The sequence below is a fragment of the Papio anubis genome, chromosome 10 (assembly GCF_008728515.1).
Source record: "Papio anubis isolate 15944 chromosome 10, Panubis1.0, whole genome shotgun sequence".
Taxonomy (NCBI): Eukaryota; Metazoa; Chordata; class Mammalia; order Primates; family Cercopithecidae; genus Papio; species Papio anubis.
This window is the reverse complement of record NC_044985.1, coordinates 74,783,509-74,802,527: the sequence shown is the minus strand read 5'-3', so window position 1 is coordinate 74,802,527 and position 19,019 is coordinate 74,783,509. Positions and strand designations below refer to the sequence as shown.

At 38.6% G+C, this 19,019-nt stretch overlaps 1 protein-coding gene and 1 long non-coding RNA gene across 6 annotated transcripts in view; both read left to right on the top strand.

Moving 5' to 3' along the window:
• STAT4 (signal transducer and activator of transcription 4) overlaps window positions 1-19,019 on the top strand; it is a 123,368-nt gene that overhangs the window by 85,930 nt on the left and 18,419 nt on the right. For 4 of the 5 annotated variants that reach the window (XM_003907744.3, XM_021924382.2, XM_021924383.1 and 1 more), the window contains 8 exons: window positions 839-924; window positions 2,399-2,550; window positions 4,790-4,948; window positions 5,891-5,983; window positions 8,938-8,997; window positions 9,486-9,503; window positions 9,594-9,687; window positions 12,940-12,984. In XM_003907744.3, coding sequence (XP_003907793.1) covers window positions 839-924; window positions 2,399-2,550; window positions 4,790-4,948; window positions 5,891-5,983; window positions 8,938-8,997; window positions 9,486-9,503; window positions 9,594-9,687; window positions 12,940-12,984 — 707 coding nt within the window. The remainder of the gene's footprint in view (window positions 1-838; window positions 925-2,398; window positions 2,551-4,789; window positions 4,949-5,890; window positions 5,984-8,937; window positions 8,998-9,485; window positions 9,504-9,593; window positions 9,688-12,939; window positions 12,985-19,019) is intronic. The other variant, XM_021924384.1, reaches the window with a different exon arrangement.
• Window positions 13,523-17,830, top strand: LOC110740981. The gene is made up of 2 exons (XR_002516424.2): window positions 13,523-16,729; window positions 16,832-17,830. It is a non-coding gene; the product is annotated as an uncharacterized LOC110740981 (long non-coding RNA).

Below are 19,019 nucleotides of genomic sequence, written 5' to 3'. Positions count from 1 at the left end.
CATGTGTGCTGTGGAGAGACAGAGGATTGAGAGAGACCTTGAGGCTGCTGCTTTAGTTCCATTATTTTGGGGTGTCATTTTCTGAGCCCCATCACTATGTCAATAAAGTTTAATGTTCAAATTAAATAATATAATGTTTATTTATTGTATGTATCCCCATGTGAAAAAGGATAAATCTTTTTTTTCAGTCAGATATTTTTCTAAGTTACAACTCTGGCCCACTGCTAGTTTTACAATGAAGCTAGAGCATTTTGGGGAAAAAAAGAAAAAAAAGTGGGAGAAAGTAAAGAACTTAGTCTTTTATTAGTTCATGAGACTAGGTAGATAAGACTGTAACTCTATGAGGCAGTTTCTCATAAAACCTGCATATGAAGCAGAGCAGGGAGGGGTAGGTGAAGGCAACAGAGAGTCAAATATTATTTAATCAGGGGCACAAAGGGTAATCCCCGCCTTCCTTACTTTTACCAAATAACCAAGTATATAATTAATGTGGAGGTATCCAGTAAGGAATCCATTACAGCAACTTTATCTCCTCTGTCCACCACCACCAAAACAAAACAAAACAAAACAAAACCGGACACCAAGTGCAGAATGGTGTTTCCTGAAGGTCTGTAAAATAAAGAGGTCCTTTTTTTCATGCTTGGATGTAATTCTTTCTGGCAAAATGAGCAGAGAGAGACTTCCAAGCTCACCTCTAGTGAACCCAATTAGTCTCTTATCACGTAAGTTCTCTGGGGCAGGGCTGTTTTAGGGTGGTGGATTGAGGCTGACTTGACTTTCAGGAATAGAGAGCTTTGACTTGGCGAGGACTCTAAATCTGATCTCTTTACCTTTGCAGATCAGAGTGACAAGAATAGCGCCATGATGAATCAGGAAGTTTTGACACTGCAGGAAATGCTTAACAGCCTCGATTTCAAGAGAAAGGTTAGTGAAGAATTTTAATTTGGGCTTTTGACTATTTTTCTCCTTTTTTCTAAACTTAGACTAACTGAAAAGAATCAAGCTGTCAGATTTATCAGTTCCATTTACTGAATGAAAAAACGGCAAGGTTTCTAGGAACAGTCCCATGCTGTTTGCCATGCTTCTCTTCATGAGTTTACAATGCTGGACCTCTTTAGAGACTATTTATCTTGCTTATGTGATACATTTACTATAGCTAACATTAATTTCAGGGTGGAACTTTTACATGATTTTTATTTGTCATTATTTCAGACATGGCTGTTTTAGTTTAAGTACTTAATATGCTGAGATAGGTTCCACTGCACATATATAATTAAAATAGCATTTGATGACTGCTAAAATCTTATTGGAAAAAAAAATATTCTAGTTTCTACTCTGAGAAATGACGTAGTATTAAGCAATTTCCTAGATTTCAAAATAGTTCATTGGCAACTGAACATATTCAATCTAACTTCTTCCAAGGAGAGCAAGAACTTTTTTTCTGGTTTAATTAAATATTTTTAAGGAGGGGAAACATCTCTATTTCACTTTTCTACCTATCTTGAAAAATAAATGCAATTGAAATTTAACCAGTCACTAATAAATCAGTAGTTCATTTCTAAAAATTCGGCTCAATTTTTTGTGCAGGAATTTGTGTGAGCACAAACAAGTACAACATTTATTTTTACCCTAAATTAATTATAAACTTAGTTATATATCAGATTTTAAGTATGCAAGTAGTTAATTCAAGAAAAAGTTAATGTTTTTATGCATAATAAATCTATGCTATGTATTTTTATGCATGACATTTTATTCTACTTTAGGAATAACATTTTAAAAAGAGAAGGAACATTGACGATAATTCAGTTCATTCAATTGGTTGTATAAATGAGAATATACCAAGTTTCAGCAAAATTAAATACTTTGCTCACATTCATATAGCTTACAATAATGCCAGAACAGAAATTCATATCTTCTACCCCCTAGACCTTTGAAAGTTATAATTCTCCATTATGCCTTCCAAAACCCAGAAACAGTCCTAATAAAAATTAACACAGAAAGGCTCAAATTTTAGTCAGCTCATTTTAATATAAATGGATAACCATCTTTATTTAAAAAATAAATTAAATATATAAATATCCTTTTAATAAGCAACTATACAGTTTTGTGACTACAAGATTCAATATCATTGCCACAGGAGTTACAAATTCAATATATTTATACTGAAACACATGAAGAGAATGTTAAACTGTGGCCATTCTTCTTTTCTCATGACATCTTTTATTGTCAATAATTTAATTGTTTGAAAAGGCCTGGCAAATAGAAGCTAGTATTTAGTAAAATATTTGGTCAAAATTTTAACCAAGCCCTTGTCTACCAGGTCAAATAGTTTTGTAAATTGAATTCTAAGTGACTTATTTCTTATGAAACTCTTTTCAGTAGTCCCCTTTGTTTTTAGGAGGCTCTCAGTAAAATGACCCAAATCATCCATGAGACGGACCTGTTAATGAACAACATGCTCATAGAAGAGCTGCAAGACTGGAAGCGGCGGCAGCAAATCGCCTGCATCGGGGGTCCACTCCACAACGGGCTCGACCAGCTTCAGAACTGGTAAAACGAATTGACTGCAGTTTCTAGTGAAAACCACAGGAAATACAAAACTTCAGTGTCACTCAGCCAGAGAATGTAGGTTTAGACTGCAACATCAGTTCATTCAGCTTATTGATGGCTTATTAGCACCTGAGAAATCTACAGTTGAAAACGAGTAGTATAAGTATTCTTAGTTTTCATTCTCATGGGGAAATCAAAGAAAGCATCTATCGAATGCTGAATTTTCACATGCAAGATATCAATCTTAAAAGACTCAAATAAATTTTGAAACCGGCAATATACTTTCTTTAAGGACAGAATAAAGAAGTACTAGTTTCAAAATCTTGAAAATAGATATCTCAACTTTTTTTTTTTTTTTTTTTTTTTTTTTTTTTTTTGAGACGGAGTCTCGCGCTGTGTCACCCAGGCTGGAGTGCAGTGGCGCGATCTCGGCTCACTGCAAGCTCCGCCTCCCAGGTTCAGGCCATTCTCCTGCCTCAGCCTCGAGTAGCTGGGACTACAGGCGCCCGCCACCACGCCCGGCTAGTTTTTTTGTATTTTTAGTAGAGACGGGGTTTCACCATGTTAGCCAGGATGGTCTCGATCTCCTGACCTCGTGATCCGCCCGCCTCGGCCTCCCAAAGTGCTGGGATTACAGGCTTGAGCCACCGCGCCCGGCCTAGATATCTCAACTTTTAAATGTTAGTTTTGTGTTTTCAACATAGTGATTTCTTTTGTCAAAGATGTTGGTCAAGGATAGAAAATTTCAGTTAGGAGGAATAATTTCAAGAGATCCATTGTACCTTATGGTGACTGTAGTTAATAACAATTTATTGTATACTTGAAAATTACTAAGAAAGTAGATTTTAAGAGCTCTTACCACAGAAAAGTAAGTATGTGAGGTAATAATGCATGTTATTCAGCTTGATGTAACTATTCAACAATGTTTACATACATCAAATATATACAATACCACAAATACCTCAAATATATACAATTTTTATGTGTCAGTTTTTAAAAGTCACAAATGGTTAATACAACCCGGCATTCCGGATCTATGTATGCACACATGCAATGAAATGTAGATAACTACCCTTTGCACTAGAAGATTAAAATGTTCATAGGGTTTTCCATGTCATAAATGCAAAATAAAACTATTTGACTGAAGGAACAATTGGAAAATATGAAAAAGAAAGAAACTGTTCAGTTAAAATCTAAAATTGGTTCCCAAGAGAACAAGTCAATACAATGGAATATGTAGTAACTGGGGACCCCCTCACTAAAAGCTCTGCCCTGCCAGGCCTACTTGTCAAGAAATGTAAGGAGTTTGACTCATTTTAAAACATTGATTTTCCTTGGGAAGACACTTTGATTCTCCAAGTCACTGTACTCTGTTGTGAAAACAACAATAAAGGGAGCAATAAAGATCTTAACCGATAATGGAGCTCATACCAAAAATCAGCAGGGATTCAACCACTCTTGCCATAGTCTTACATGTGGAATACTGTAAGTAGAAAGAGTTGCTGTATGGCGAGGTGGACTTTCCAAGTCTGATAAGATGTTCTGTCTCCTGTAGTTGGAAGTCCCTTCCGTGTCTATTTCAATCTTACTCTTTCCCAGGCTTCTGGCCCACACCGCCACCTCCATTTCTGAGGTGAGATCACTGCGTAATGAATAAAATTCCAAGCAGTTATCAGGGGCAAGCATTTCTAAATATACCTTACTCTAAAGAGAGTCATTGATCACTTTTGGCTAATACTTAGGACTTGTAAAAATATATATTGTGGGGGAAGATCGTTTCATATGTTTTTCATGTGGGTTTCATATGTTTTTCTTTCAGTATGCTTACATAAGAAAACATTAACCATAGCATGTTTTTTATGGCTTTAAATTTGCTCTTTTTTTGCCCTTTAGTGAGTGCCACATTTTTAACATACATATGCTTAATAAGCTTAAACAAAGAACAATTAAAAGGGATTTGGTTCCAGATGTTGATAAAATTTCATAAATAATGACATATATAATTGAAGGTTTAAATGAGAAAACATTGAAAATATTTAACATATGCATATTCAAAAAAAATGGGTTAGGAAAATAAAAATAAAGAAGTGTCACTAACCTAAATCAAATTAAGTGATTCATTTAATTAATTTAATAATTACTTAATAATTTAACATTTATTAACTATGACCCATTGTTACAATCCTTTTTTATTATTAAATGGAAAAACTATCTTTGATTTTCATTTGCTGTTCAATAGCTTTACACTATTGGCAGAAAGTCTTTTCCAACTCAGAAGGCAATTGGAGAAACTAGAAGAACAATCTACCAAAATGACGTATGAAGGTGATCCCATTCCAGTGCAAAGAACTCACATGCTAGAGAGAGTCACCTTCTTGATCTACAACCTTTTCAAGAAGTAAGTAAAGTGCTATCAATGGCATCCTGCATTCTGTGAAGTAAGAACACCCTGCCTAAGGTTTTGGCGTTTAGGTGGAAGAGTGGCAGGGAAGTATTCAACAATAAGCCTCAGGGAGAAGTGAATAGAACCCCAGAAAGTTTCAGAAACCACATTTCTACTCTTCACTATTTATTCATCAACACTTCTCTCACCAACTGGCTCAGTTTTCCACAAGCTAAGTCATGTCACTCACCTACAGCTCAGTTTTCACATTTTAGAAAAAGTTTCAAGGGTTTTTTCTTATGTGCATATGAAACAAAGGATGGAGGACTTTTTCATGTTTATAAGCTAATCTAAACAAAAAATACTAACATGTACCAGAAATCCTAATATTTAGTCCAAAAAAAAGTCATGAAATTTATTTTTGGCCAGGCATGGTGGCTCACCCTGTAATCCCAGCACCTTGGGAGGCTGAGGCAAGGGGTTGCTTGAGCTCAGGAGTTGTGGACCAGCCTGGAAAACATAAAAAGACACCTATCTCTACAAAAAATAAAAAAACTTATCCAGGCATGGCGGCACATGCCTATAGTCCTAGATACTCAAGAGGCCAAGGCAGGAGGATCACTTGCGCCCAGGAAGTTGAGGCTGCAGTGAGCTTTGATCGTGCCACCACACTTCAGCCCAGGCAACAGAGGGAGACCCTTCTCAAAAGAAAAAAAATTACTAAATGGACTGGGGCTTTTCTTCATGGCTCAATTATAACAATTAAGATTCATTTACTACTGTTAAATGATTTATAAAAAGTCATTGTAAAGATCTGAGTTTAATTGGGGGTTTGAGTATCTTCTAAGTGTAGAAAATTTGGACTTTATGAGTGGATAGCATCCTGTTCCTCTGTGGTTTTCAGTCTCAATATTTTCAATGTTTTCAAATGACGCGCTTTATTTCCTTTTCATCTAGCTCATTTGTGGTTGAGCGACAGCCATGTATGCCAACCCACCCTCAGAGGCCGTTGGTACTTAAAACCCTGATTCAGTTCACTGTAAAACTAAGGTAGGCAAAACATCTATGATTTCGTGTGTTTGTGGAGCTAAAGTCTCTGGATAATCATGGCCAATTTCTCTCATTGTGGCTTGCATTCAGCTGTTCTTTATTGAACCATCTGCTGTGTGCCCAGCTCTGAGCTTTGGGAAATACCCACAGAAATGTGAAGATGAGAGCCCTGCTTGTCAAGAGCATGACAGTGCAGATGAGGACATGAAAGTATGGAACCATAAAATCAGGCACAATTAAATTAATTGCTGAAAAGGTTGACTTGAGAAAAGACTGGAAAGATTGGGAGAGGGGAGGAGGATTGTAGGAGAGTGGGAATACAGAAATAATGGCTTCCTAGGTCTGTCTGGTAATCGTGGGGAGCAGGGGGAGACAGAATTGAGAGGACAGATTGGGGGCAGATTCTGGAAGGCTTTGAATATCCTATCCAGGAAACATAGTGGCACATTCATCTCCTGAGATTACCCAGTAACTGGTTTATTGGACTTTCCGCAAAAACTCCCAATACCGCAGTTTTCCATATATCCCTACTGTGTACCTGATTTAAAGACATAACTTTTGTGTTACTGTTGCTTTCTCTGTGAATTTGATCCTTTCTATTAGCATGAGCAATCAAAACTTACAGTTTTCCCTAATGATGCTGAGAACAATGAGTTTGACTTCTTACTTTCAAAGATTCTCATCATGCCTGCAACTCCAAGAACTAAAGCTTTAAATGCCTAATCACTAGGTCACCTATGGAAAGCTGAAACCACAGACTAACGGGGTCAAGAGGTGGTGATGCCATGGTACAGAGCAGTTTAGGGTTCTATGATAGGGTTGCTGATCACATATCACTATTAGAACTCCATTTTTAAAGAGAAAGCATTTGTCTTCAGTTTGCATTTTTAAGACATCATTAACATTCTTAATCAGTTTCTTTGTGTGAATTTTGCACCAAGATTTAAGAACTGAAAACAAAAGGCTGAGGCTAGGTTCCTTTTTAAATTGCACTCTTGGCCAGGTATGGTGGCTCATGCCTATAATCCCAGCACTTCAGGAGGCTGAGGATGGCAGATCACCTGAGGTCAGGAGTTCAAGACCAGCCTGGCCAACATGGCAATACCCCATCTCTACTAAAAATAGAAAAATTAGCTGAGCATGTTGGCACATGCCTGTAATCCCAGCTACTTGGGAGGCTGAGGCACAAGAATCGCTTGAACCCAGGAGGCAGAGGTTGCAGTGAGCCGAGATTGTACATTGTACCATTGCACTCCAGCCTGGACAACAACAGCGAGACTCCATCTCAAAAAATAAAATAGAATAATAAAGTAAAATTTAAAAATAGGCATTCTTATCAAAAGTTGTTCCTTCCTCATTCCCACATCTCTATATAACTCGGAGGAGAGTGAACTAGGATGGAGAAGTGGTGGACATTCTACTTTTCCTTGAGACACTCCTATAGATGATATAGTAAGTCTAAGATGCTCTCTGGGACAAAAGGGGAGATGAGTAGGGATTGCCTAGCAAAAAATTCTAACTCTGAATCAGCACCGCTTGCGTGTTGTGTGAACTGATTGCCAGAGGCATAGAACATTAGCCCCTGGTTGTAGGCTCTGTCTTCCTCTTGTACCTGGTAGGTCCCCGTCCTCCTCCTCTGCACCCTATTCCCCACCGTCTTTATAGGTGATCCTTTACTCAAGGTTTTCCTAAAACCCCTCTTTGCCATACTGTTGCATCCTCCTGTTTCAAAGGGAAGAATGACCTTGAAGGGGAAGAATGACTCCATGGGACTTGTCAGCATCTTGCAGTAAATCAGATCCTTCCTGAAGTAGTATAGAAAGGAAGGTGGAGAGGAAAAACATCTGGCTTTATTTTATGTGACTATGCCCCCTTCTCACCATTCACTACCAATCACTGCATACTCAACATACTCCAAACCCTAAACCGATCTTGTGCCTCATACAGTACTTTTAAAGAGCCTTTGCAACATTCTACCCACCCTTTTGTTTGGGCTGCCCATGAGCTATGATTTCATTTCTCTAATGCCAGTGAGTTGCTTGTCACCATATTCTCTATATTCCATTTGTGTGCCTGGACTCCCTCCTTTTACATAGAGCCACGTCCACTTTTCTCCCTTCTGCAGTCTCTGCTACATCAGTTCTCTGGTACCTAAGGGTATACTGGGTAAATATTAGGAGCTCAATGCATGCTGAGTGAATGAGCAAAGTTTAGGATGAGGGCATGAGTAAATGAATGAATATGTGAGGGATCGAATGACTATCTCTGAAACTGCACTGAACCCACAGGTAGGTTACATCACAGGACAGAAATCTGAGGAGCTGGAGAAAGCAAAAGAATAAAGGATGGGCTGACACCAGAAGGAATTAAAGGAATTTTTACACTGAACTTCAATTACTTGTTCATTTGAAGTTTGGGTTTTTTATGAACATTTTTGCTGTTACTTAAATATAGTGTTTTGAAAGATTTCAAATGTATTTGAGTTGTGATTTTCCATATTTTACTAGAGTTCTGTCTCAGTATGTTCACCATAAAACACTTATCATTAAAGCTTACAAAGTTGGTTTTTTTTTTTTTTTTTGGTAATATGAGGATAAAATGAAGCCATACAACAATTTTTTATATCTATACATCTAACCTACATTTGGGCTTTAACCAAAATATATAGCTTTTTTCTGACCTTGCCAATGTATTATCCAGCAAACATCAACTGAAGCAATATGGAAACAGTTCCAAGTGTTTGTCAATAATGCTATTAAGTGACTGATGTCAACATTAGTAACATGGCAAACTAAAAAGGCATTGTACATTTTTAAAACACAAACTGTAGATTATGTAAGGTTTATTTATATGCATATTTCATAAGTATATTTGAATGTTTAAATATAAAAAAGGGTTTTTAAACACTTTTGATTTTTATCTTTGATTTTTTTTTTATTGATGTCTCTTTCCAGGCTATTAATAAAATTGCCAGAACTAAACTATCAGGTAAAGGTTAAAGCATCAATTGACAAGTAAGTTTTCTAATTTCATTTTGAATTGTAATTCAAAATGTAAGACTTTTAAAAATGAATGGCCCTTATTTTATAGAATAATTTTGAACTTTTAAATGTACTTCTCTAACATTATATAATGAATGTACTTCAAATATTTGACTTTGAAGTTCAAACATTTAACAAAACTCAATGGTTATCTTAAATTTAAAATTTTACTATAAAAACTTGAAATCAATTTTATACACTATGCTTTAAAGTATCGTAGAGACCAGGTGCGGTGGCTCACACCTGTAATCCCAGCTACTCAGGAGGCTGAGGCAGGAGAATCGCTTGAACCCAGGGGGCTGAGGTTGTAGTGAGCCAAGGTTGTACCACTGCACTCCAGTCTAGGCGACAGAGCAAGACTCTGTCTCAAAATAAATAAATAAATAAATAAAATAAAGTATAAAAAGTTATTCCTAGATCTATTAAATAGCTTATTTTAAAGAATTTTCTTGGTTTTACAGGAATGTTTCAACTCTAAGGTAAGACATTTACTTTGTGGAATCTTTCTTGCTGCTCTTGTAAATATATTTTACCTGAGACCATGTAAATAGCTAAGATTTCCTCTCTAGCAACCGAAGATTTGTACTTTGTGGAACTAATGTCAAAGCCATGTCTATTGAAGAATCTTCCAATGGGAGTCTCTCGGTAGAATTTCGACATTTGGTAAGTTTGGCAGTAAAGTTACACAGGTTTTTTTCCCGAAAATCAGAGACATCTTTACTAATAGGCCTTATAATTCAGTATATTTTGTGCTTAAACATTTCTTATTTGAAATTAGGAACTGGCCGGGCACAGTGGCTCATGCCTGTAATCCCAGCATTTTGGGAGGCCAAGGCGAGCGGATCACGAGGTCAGGAGTTCTAACCAGCCTAGCCAACATAGCGAAACCCCGTCTCTATTAAAAATACAAAGTTAGCCAGGCGTGGTGGTAGGCACCTGTAATCCCAGCTACTCTGGAGGTTGAGGCAGGAGAATCGCTTGAACTCGGGAGACGGAGGTTGCAGTGAGCTGAGATCGTGCCATTGCACTCCAGCCCAGGCGACAGTGCAAGACTCTGTCTCAAAAAAAGAAAAAAAGAAAAGAAATTAGGAACCATATCGAGAAATAAAACATGCCATCAGTGAAGAATTAAAATGGTAGAAAGAGCACCGAACCTTAACTTAGAAGGTCTGAGTTCTAAACAATGAAGACAGAGTACCTAAGTATACATAGTAGTTGGTCAGTAGATTTTGCTGATAAGGACAGAGATAATCTGTCTTAAAATAGAGAGGTGTTATACAATGGAATATTATTCAGCCATTGAAAGAGTGAAATTGTGTCATATGCAGCAACATGGATGGAACTGGAGGTCATTATGAAATAAGTCAGGCACAGAAAGATAAATATTGCATATTCTCAGTCATGTGGGAACTAAAAAAGTAGATCTCTTGGAGGCAGACAGTTGGATGGTGGTTACCAGAGGCTAGGAAAGGAAGCAGGGCGGAAGAATAAGAGAAAGATGGTTAATGGATACAAAGATACAGTTAGAAGGAATAAATTATGATTTTCAATAGTGTAGAAGGGTCTGGGCACCGTGGCTTACGCCCCTGTAATCCCAGCACTGTGGGAGGCTGAGGCGGGCGGATCACCTGTGGTCAGGAGTTCGAGACCAGCATGGCCAACATGGTGAAACCCCGTCTCTACTAAAAATACAAATATTAGCCCAGTGTGGTGGCAACCGCCTGTAATCCCAGCTACTCAGGAGGCTGAGGCAGGAGAATCACTTGAACCCAGGAGGCGGAGTTTGCAATGAGCTGAGATTGCGCCACTGCATTCCAGCCTGTATGACAGAGTAAGACTCAGTCTTCAAAAAAAAAAAAAAAATATATAGAAGGGAACAATAATTTATTGTATATTTTCAAATAGCAGGAAGAGAAGAATTGTAATGGTCCTACCACAAAGAAAAGATAAATTAGGTTATAGATATCCCAATTACCCTGATTTGATCATTACACACTGTATACATGTATCAAAATACCATGTGTACCACAAAAATGTGTACAATTATGATATACAAATACAAAAGTACAAAGGCACACACACATACATGCAATAATGGATAGGCATTCCTGGTTTCATTTTTACATCTCTAATGACCACGTCTGGCTAAAAGCGCTTTCATTTTAGGAGGCTAGCTTGGGGAAATAGGATGTTCCTGGGTATAGCAGCTGTACACAGTTCACCTTGGCATGTCTAGAAAGCTCTGACCCAGCCTCATCCTGTTGCTTCTTGCTTTTACCACTTCCTCTTGACCTAGAGTTATCTTTCTGCCTTCTTTCTAATTCTTTGCATAGTTCTTAGATCCCCAAAGACCTATTTTTCTCGCCAGAAACCATGTTCCTCCTTCTACTTATTAACATTTAGCAATTGCCTCACTGAATGTCTGGGCACCACCGAATATGCCTCAAAAAGTCTACTTTCTCAAAGATAAAATGTAGGTTAACAGAAAGATATCTGCATACAGAAATTTATTCTGATTTCTGTTTTTGTTTTTGTTTGGTTTTTAGTATTGAGGAGTATGTTTTTTTTTTTTAATTGAATCCTTCCTGTGTGAACCGCCAAGTAAATAAAATGTAATAAAGAATAATGTATTATAGACACCCTTGTAACTAGCACTCTTTTTTGTTAGGCTCAAGTCCTACCCTCCAGGAACTTTCAACAAGGGGCCAGGTTTAGTAATAAGTAAAGTAGGAAGAGCCCTTAACTTAGAAACGTCTGTCTCCCAAAAAAGTCACATGGAAAAGGAAGGACAAGGAACACACCAAAAATCAGGTCTTTATTTCAGCAGGTACAATATATAAAATAACAAAACCTCAGTTTTTACGGTGCTCTTTTGCTCTTGCAAAGCATTTTCACATTGGTTATCTTATGCATAATAACTTTAATTGCTTTTTAATACAAAAATAAATATAGAAAATAAAAATTGGCCGGGCGCTTTGGCTCACACCGAGGCAGGTGGATCACAAGGTCAGGAGATTGAGACCATCCTGGCTAACACGGTGAAACCCCGTCTCTACTAAAAATACAAAAAAAAAAAAAATTAGCCGGGCATGGTGGCGGGCGCCTGTAGTCCCAGCTACTTGGGAGACTGAGGCAGGAGAATGGCATGAACCCGGGAGGCAGAGCTTGCAGTGAGCCGAGATTGCACCACTGCACTCCAGCCTGGATGACAGTGAGAGACTCCCTCTCAAAAGAAAAAAAAACAAAATCAAAATTTTAAAAATTGTCACCTATAACTCCACCACCTTGCAATGCTATTAACATCTTCATTTTTACAATTTCATTCTTTTTTCTAAAATATTTATGTGTATGTATTTTTAAAGTGGGATCAAATAATACATACTACATAATTTGTTTTCTGCCTCTTTTTTTCATTCAGTAATCTCTATCAATGCACATTTATTTTGTGTCAGTAAGTCTTCTTCCCCTGTAATGTCATTTAATAGCTTACTATGCTATATGGTTCACACTGCCCTATAGTTCATTTTTCTAGTCTTCTCCGTTAGACTTGGTTTCTCAGGGATTGGGAATCATCACCTACAGCTTAGCTAAAATGATGCTTTGCAGGTGCAAAGGAGTGCTGTATGGATTCTGCAAGTTCCCAGCATGATTTCATTTTTTCAAAATGTTGGCTGAAAGCTAAAGTCTTAGTGATATGCCAACTCAAGTTTCTAAAGTGGCATCCCATGGGGTGAGACAGGAAGCTCCTCTCTGTCAAATCTGGGCAGTTGTGTCAGGTTTCAATGAGTTTGAAAATATGTTGCTGTTCTAGAAGTCAAAACTGTGGCCAAGAAAATGACTGCAACAGGTACGACCAACTTAATATGTAGCTGATAATGCTTTTTCATCTAAATATTGTTGTTTTCTTTTACAAAGCAACCAAAGGAAATGAAGTCCAGTGCTGGAGGTAAAGGAAATGAGGTAGGAAATGTTTTCTCCTACAGAATTTTTCTGGGAATAGATCTTATAATATCTTATTTTTACAAAGCTTTTAAACTGCTTGACTTCATATAAAATCAAATTCATGTTTTTCTGATTATAGATGTAAAACTTGATAATTGCAGACAATATGAGGAAGCTTTTTAAAAAGAGAAAATAAAAATAACATATAATAACACCCTCCAAAGAAAATAACTATTAACATCTGAGTATACATCATTCTAGTCTTTTATTTATGTACATATTACTTTAAAAATATATGATACTCATTGCTTCATAGCCTGCTTTTTTTCACATAGCAAAGTATCTTTTTTTTTTTTTTTTTTTTTTTTTTTTTGAAGGGTCTTACTTGTTGCCCAGGCTGGAGTGCAGTGGTGAGATCTTGGTTCACTGCAGCCTCTGCCTCTCAGGCTCAAGTGAACCTCCTACCTCAGCCTTGCGAGTAGCTGGGACTATAGGCGTGTGCCACCATACCTGGCTAGTTTTTGTATTTTTTGTAGAGACAGAGTCCCACCATGTTTCCCAGGCTGGTCTTGAACCCCTTGGCTCAAGTGATCCACCCACCTTAGCCTCCCAAAGTGCTGGGATTGTAGGCGTAAGCCACCGTGCCCAGCCTGGAGAACAGTTTTCCATTAATTTTAAATACTCTTGGAGAACATGATTTAAATTGCTTACGTTACATTACATTTTACAGATATGCCATAGTTTCTTTAGTCAGTCCATTATTAAGAAATATCCTTGTCATTCGTCATTTTCGTTCACTCATTTTCTCACATATGTGAAGTCAGGCTGAAAAATTACGATATGTGGGGCAAAAGACAACCCTATTATTTTGAGATACCAATTACCTCGCTCTCTAATGTTTGCATTTCACTAGACAAATTGAATGAAAGAACAAACTGATGCAGTCTGAGTACTCACATTTGAGTTAGTTGACGATAGAGTGGTCAAATCATGAACGGAACATGACCTTGGAGAACATCTATTGAGTTGACCTCGAAACTAAGGCATAAGTCAATGACCTATATATTTGGAACTAGAAAACCTGGGTTTGAGTACCTGCTCTGCCAGGGCCTGAAAATGTGATGTCTGGCAAATGATCTGATGAAGAAATAGTGCATTTTTTTTCCTCTAAGAGATCAGGATAGTCATGCTCAACAGCCCTGCTCAGAGGTGCTGCAGGTGTAAAACCACCTACGTGATGCGATTTTGAAGCAGTGAGGTTTATTTCTGAGGTGGTTCATATGGATCCAAGCTCTTGGTTTTATAATCACAGCTCCTATGAAAAAGATCTTTGAATTGTTTGGAGGAAAAGCACTTTATAAATCCAGTATCCAATGATATCCAATTTATCACACCCCACAAAACCATAAAGATCCGTCACAAAAGATTTAATGCCCTACCATTTTGCCCTCCAACAATTCTTCATTCCCTTAATTGTGTCTTAAAGATCATTTGCCAAACATCATAGCCTCAGTGAAGACAAGCTCAGTCTTCCAGGGTAGAATTGCTGTTCAGGGCAGAGCTCCCTAAGCAGGTCTCTGCAGTCAAAGAAATCACAAGAGCAGAGATTTTGGGTTTAAGGAGCTTCTAGTAAAACAAATGAGTGGGAGACATTCTTCCCGGCTTATAGAAACCCATAAGGTTTTCTAAACTTCCTAGTTAAACATTGGCACACTTTAAATGAAAGCTCATTTCACACATCTCCTTGGAATTCTGGCCAGAGTTGCAACATTTCACTCAACTTGACATCCCTGAGTATTATTTATGAATCTGAACAGACTAAGCATCATTATCCTGAACTTTTCTTAAGTAAAGCAAATCGAATAAATCCAAATAGCTCAACTCTTGTAGTATATTGTGATCTTTATGAATGTAAAATGAAAATCTTCCCTTGAATTTCCCTAGAGACAGAAATCTAAGTAAATCATCTTCCACTGTAGAAAAACCAACCACTGTCTTGTTAACACTGTCTAGTTATATTGCCTTCAATTTATTTCCTCTTATTTTCTGATGAATAGCAAAATCATACAGTTATATCAGGATGATTTTATTTCTTCCCTTTTTTTTCAGGTTTGCCGTATCGGGTTAATTTTATTTTAAGCTATTCTTTGAGCTCCACCTGTTGGTAGAATTTTAGTATGACTCCTAGGTACATTTAAAACAAGCCACGGATTGAACCGTATGTTATGTGCGGCAGTAACTGTTGACTAGTCACGAAATACATGAAGGAAGATAAGCTGGGAATCGGAGGCTTGGCCATTCAGTAAGGATGATCACGCGAAGGTTAGGAAAGAGTGAGGAAAGAACGGGCAATAAAGTGAAGTTCATAAAGTCATGAGGCCAAGGATGGTGGTCACAAATTTCAGGAAAACAGGAAGCTAGGATATCGTAACCTCATTTTCAAGTTTCAAAAAGTTGCTATTGCTTATCTGTGAGCACCTGTAGCAGGAGTTCACCGCCTGCTAAGAATGTCTTCAACAATCCTCGTGTGGCATTTACTATATACTGGACACTAAGAGCTTCACTAACACTGATTTCTGTAACTCTTACAATAAGACTGTGAAGTAGGTACTATTAGCCTCATACTTATTTCAGTTATGGAAACTGAGGCACAGAGTCGTCACACAGCTTACTCAAGATTGTGGGGGCAGTTGATGGCAGGGCCAAGATAAAACCGTGGCAGTCTGATCCCGTGTCCCTGCTCCTGGCCCCTCTGCTATGCTGCCTGTGGGTTGCAAAACCTTCCCTGGGAGAGGCGAGCTGGTTGGCACTCCTCCTGCCCCGTCACCTCACCCCATCTATCTCACAGAGTGCACCTCACCCACCTGCTCAGAAATCATGTTTGTCTCACACCATAATTTAAAATAATGCTTCCTCAGAAAATGTTGTTGACCTCTCTCATCTACTGTGTCTCCTTTTGCACTTGTGTCGTGCCTCGGTGGGATAGTGGAGATAGCAGTGTTGGTTTCTGCCTCTTCAGGCAATCTGAGCTTGCACAAGCCACTTAACCTCTCTAACTCCCAGTTTCCTTTTCTACAAAATGGTGCTAATGTTAACCTACACTTCTAAGGGTTGTTATGAGGCCTGAATGAGCTGTGTGTGAGTCAGTGGTGGTGGGCTGTGTAGATGTTGGTGATGGCATTTACAGATTAGCCTCCTCTGGAGGGAGCAAGTGTCTACACAGATGGGAAAACTGGGCTCTAAAACGTGGTACCTGACTTCAGACAACTGCCGATCTTTCTCCTTCTCTGCTCACCTGCCAGGTGCTCTACTGGAGATGTGGTCCCTTTCAGGAGACTAGCCACTTCCCTCTTCCACGTCCAGGTCCCTGAAACCTCAGGTCACCATTTGTGTATGCCCCTTTACGGGATTTCATGTCTGGGATTCCTGCTACCACTCCAATGCCCTTCACCTCCATCACACACACACACACACACACACACACACACACAATTTTGGATCCCTCCATTCTAGTTTTGTGGTTGCAAGAGTTTGTATCAGATAGTTATTAAATGATTGACAACGGACAAAGATGTCATCAATTATAGTTTCCCTAAGTTGCCATTCCAAACCTCCCTAGAATTGCAGCAGCCTGTGACTGTTTGAGATTACCCAAGAAAAGCCAACCTGTCAGGATGCACAGGGGCTCCTGGCTTTAGGATTGGGTGAAAGGAGGAAGTTGTACAAGACCCATTCTCTTCGAAAACCTAAAGATGCCTAAGAGGTACCTCAGGAACCCCATTCGCCCTTGGGGTTGGGGAAATGTGGAGCTCTGGCTCCCTCACACCTGTTTCTATCAAGGCAGCTTTATTTTATGTATTTACAGATGGAAACTGGTGGGAAGTTTACTTTCAAGAATATGTACCAAGGTAAAAAAAAAAAAAAAAAAGCCATTTGGACTCATTGGACTAGACAATCTCTGAAGTTCCTTTGACTAAGATTCTTTAATCCTCAGAAATGCAACATAGGGTAGGAGCTTTAGATTTTTCAAAATGAATTTAATTTTAAGAATTTGCTTTGGAATTTCACAACATTGCTTGAGGAATCTGTAGACACGCTATCATAAAATCAACTTCAGCAATCACTGCCTTTCTCTCAACTATGTTCTCTCCTGGGAAGAGTCAACGTGAATAAACGATTTCATCACCTAGAAAGTGGCCAGACTTTGAGGCCATCAGTCTGTCCCTGTAAAATAAACATTCACAGGAAGCAGCCTTTCCCTGGAGGTCCTTATCTAGCCGGGAGCCAGCTAGAGAGTGATTATTGAAATGTGAAAACTGTTTGACTAGAGAAGCTGGAATTGCACTCTCTCCAGTTTGCTCTTTGTCAGTGGGCTTTAACCGATAAATGACAGTTTTAGCCACAGACTGAGGTGTTAGGTAATTTTGTTTATGTGGTGGAAAGTCATGAAGCACAATGAAGCTATTAGTAAAGCCTGGGTGACTTGAGTTTCATTTAACAAAATAGCCAAACAGATGTTCTTTCAAGGTTCAGTGTTCTCAAACACAGACACGCTACTCACACACCAGCTAGCCCAGGCATTTGCATAGCAAGTTGATTTCTCACTGAACTAATTTGAAGAGTTGCAACACTTTTTTGAGGGAGAAATTGTACAAAAATATTACTAAAACCTTAGACTTTGTAGAATGCAGCAGAGGGCTTTATGAGCTAAGCAGTGTTGTCATTTTACATTCCTGTCTTCTGATTCTGTGATTCTGTGATTAAAAGCTCTCTCTCATGTGATTGGACCACTGTTTCCCTCTCTTCTCATTGTTTCCCATGATCTAACCCAGTGTCTAGCACATAATAGGTGCTCAATAAATAGTCACTAAATGAAAGGGTTATTTTAATTGTTTCTATTCCACATAGTTTTCCATAGGGGGCATTACAACAAATTATGGAGTGTTAAGAGATAAGCAAGAAATTTGGATGAAAATCACCCTTTATCCCAGTCATATTTTTCTTAGCAGAGGTTTCTGTCAAGTTAAAAGCTATTATCATTTGTTGGCCGGGCGTGTTGGCTCATGCCTGTAATTCCAGCACTTTGGGAGGCCGAGGCAGGCGGATCACAAGGTCAGAAGATCGAGACCATCCTGGCTAACAGGTTGAATCCCATCTCTACTAAAAAATACAAAAAATTAGTCGGGTGTGGTGGTGGGCGCCTGTAGTCCCAGCTACTTGGGAGGCTGAGGCAGGAGAATGGCGTGAACTCAGGAGGCGGAGCTTGCAGTGAGCTGAAATCGCGCCACTGTACTCCAGCCTGAGTGACAGAGCAAGACTCCGTCTCAAAACAAAAAACAAAAAACCATTTGTTAATATATTCTAGGTTTCCAAGGTATATTATTAGACACTAAGCAGAAGAAACAGAGAAGAATATGGTGACATCTAGACCTACCTTTCATTGTACTTTTTTTTTCCAAGTGGAGCCCTGGTTAAGTGGGTTGTCCAGTTTTCTAGTTTCTTAGCGGATTTTCCAATGGGTATTTTTCTTTAGAAGTACATACAATACAGTCAATCCAGCTATTATATTCAGTGCCACATAATGTAATATACCATATAATGTAAATATCATTAATATGGATATTTTGTATCTGTAATCATCTTGGATGATTAGGATGGCTTTGATACAAACATTAATGGTGCATCCTTTTTTTTTTTTTTTTTGAGATGGAGCTTCTCACTCTTGTTGCCCAGGCTGGAGTGCAGTGGCGCAATCTCGGCTCACTGCAACCTCCTCCTCCAAGGTTCAAGCAATTCTCCTGTGTCAGCCGCCTGAGTAGCTGGGATTACAAGCACACACCACCATGCCCAACTAATTGTTTGCATTTTTTTTAGTAGAGACGGTGTTTCACCATGTTGGCCAGGCTGGTCTTGAACTGCTGACCTCAGATCATCTGCCCGCCTTGACCTCCCAAAGTGCTGGGATTACAGGCATGAGCCACCGCGCCAGGCACTAATGCATCTTATATATGATGTTTTTCCAATCTGTGAGGAATGGAACCTGCAAATGAGAG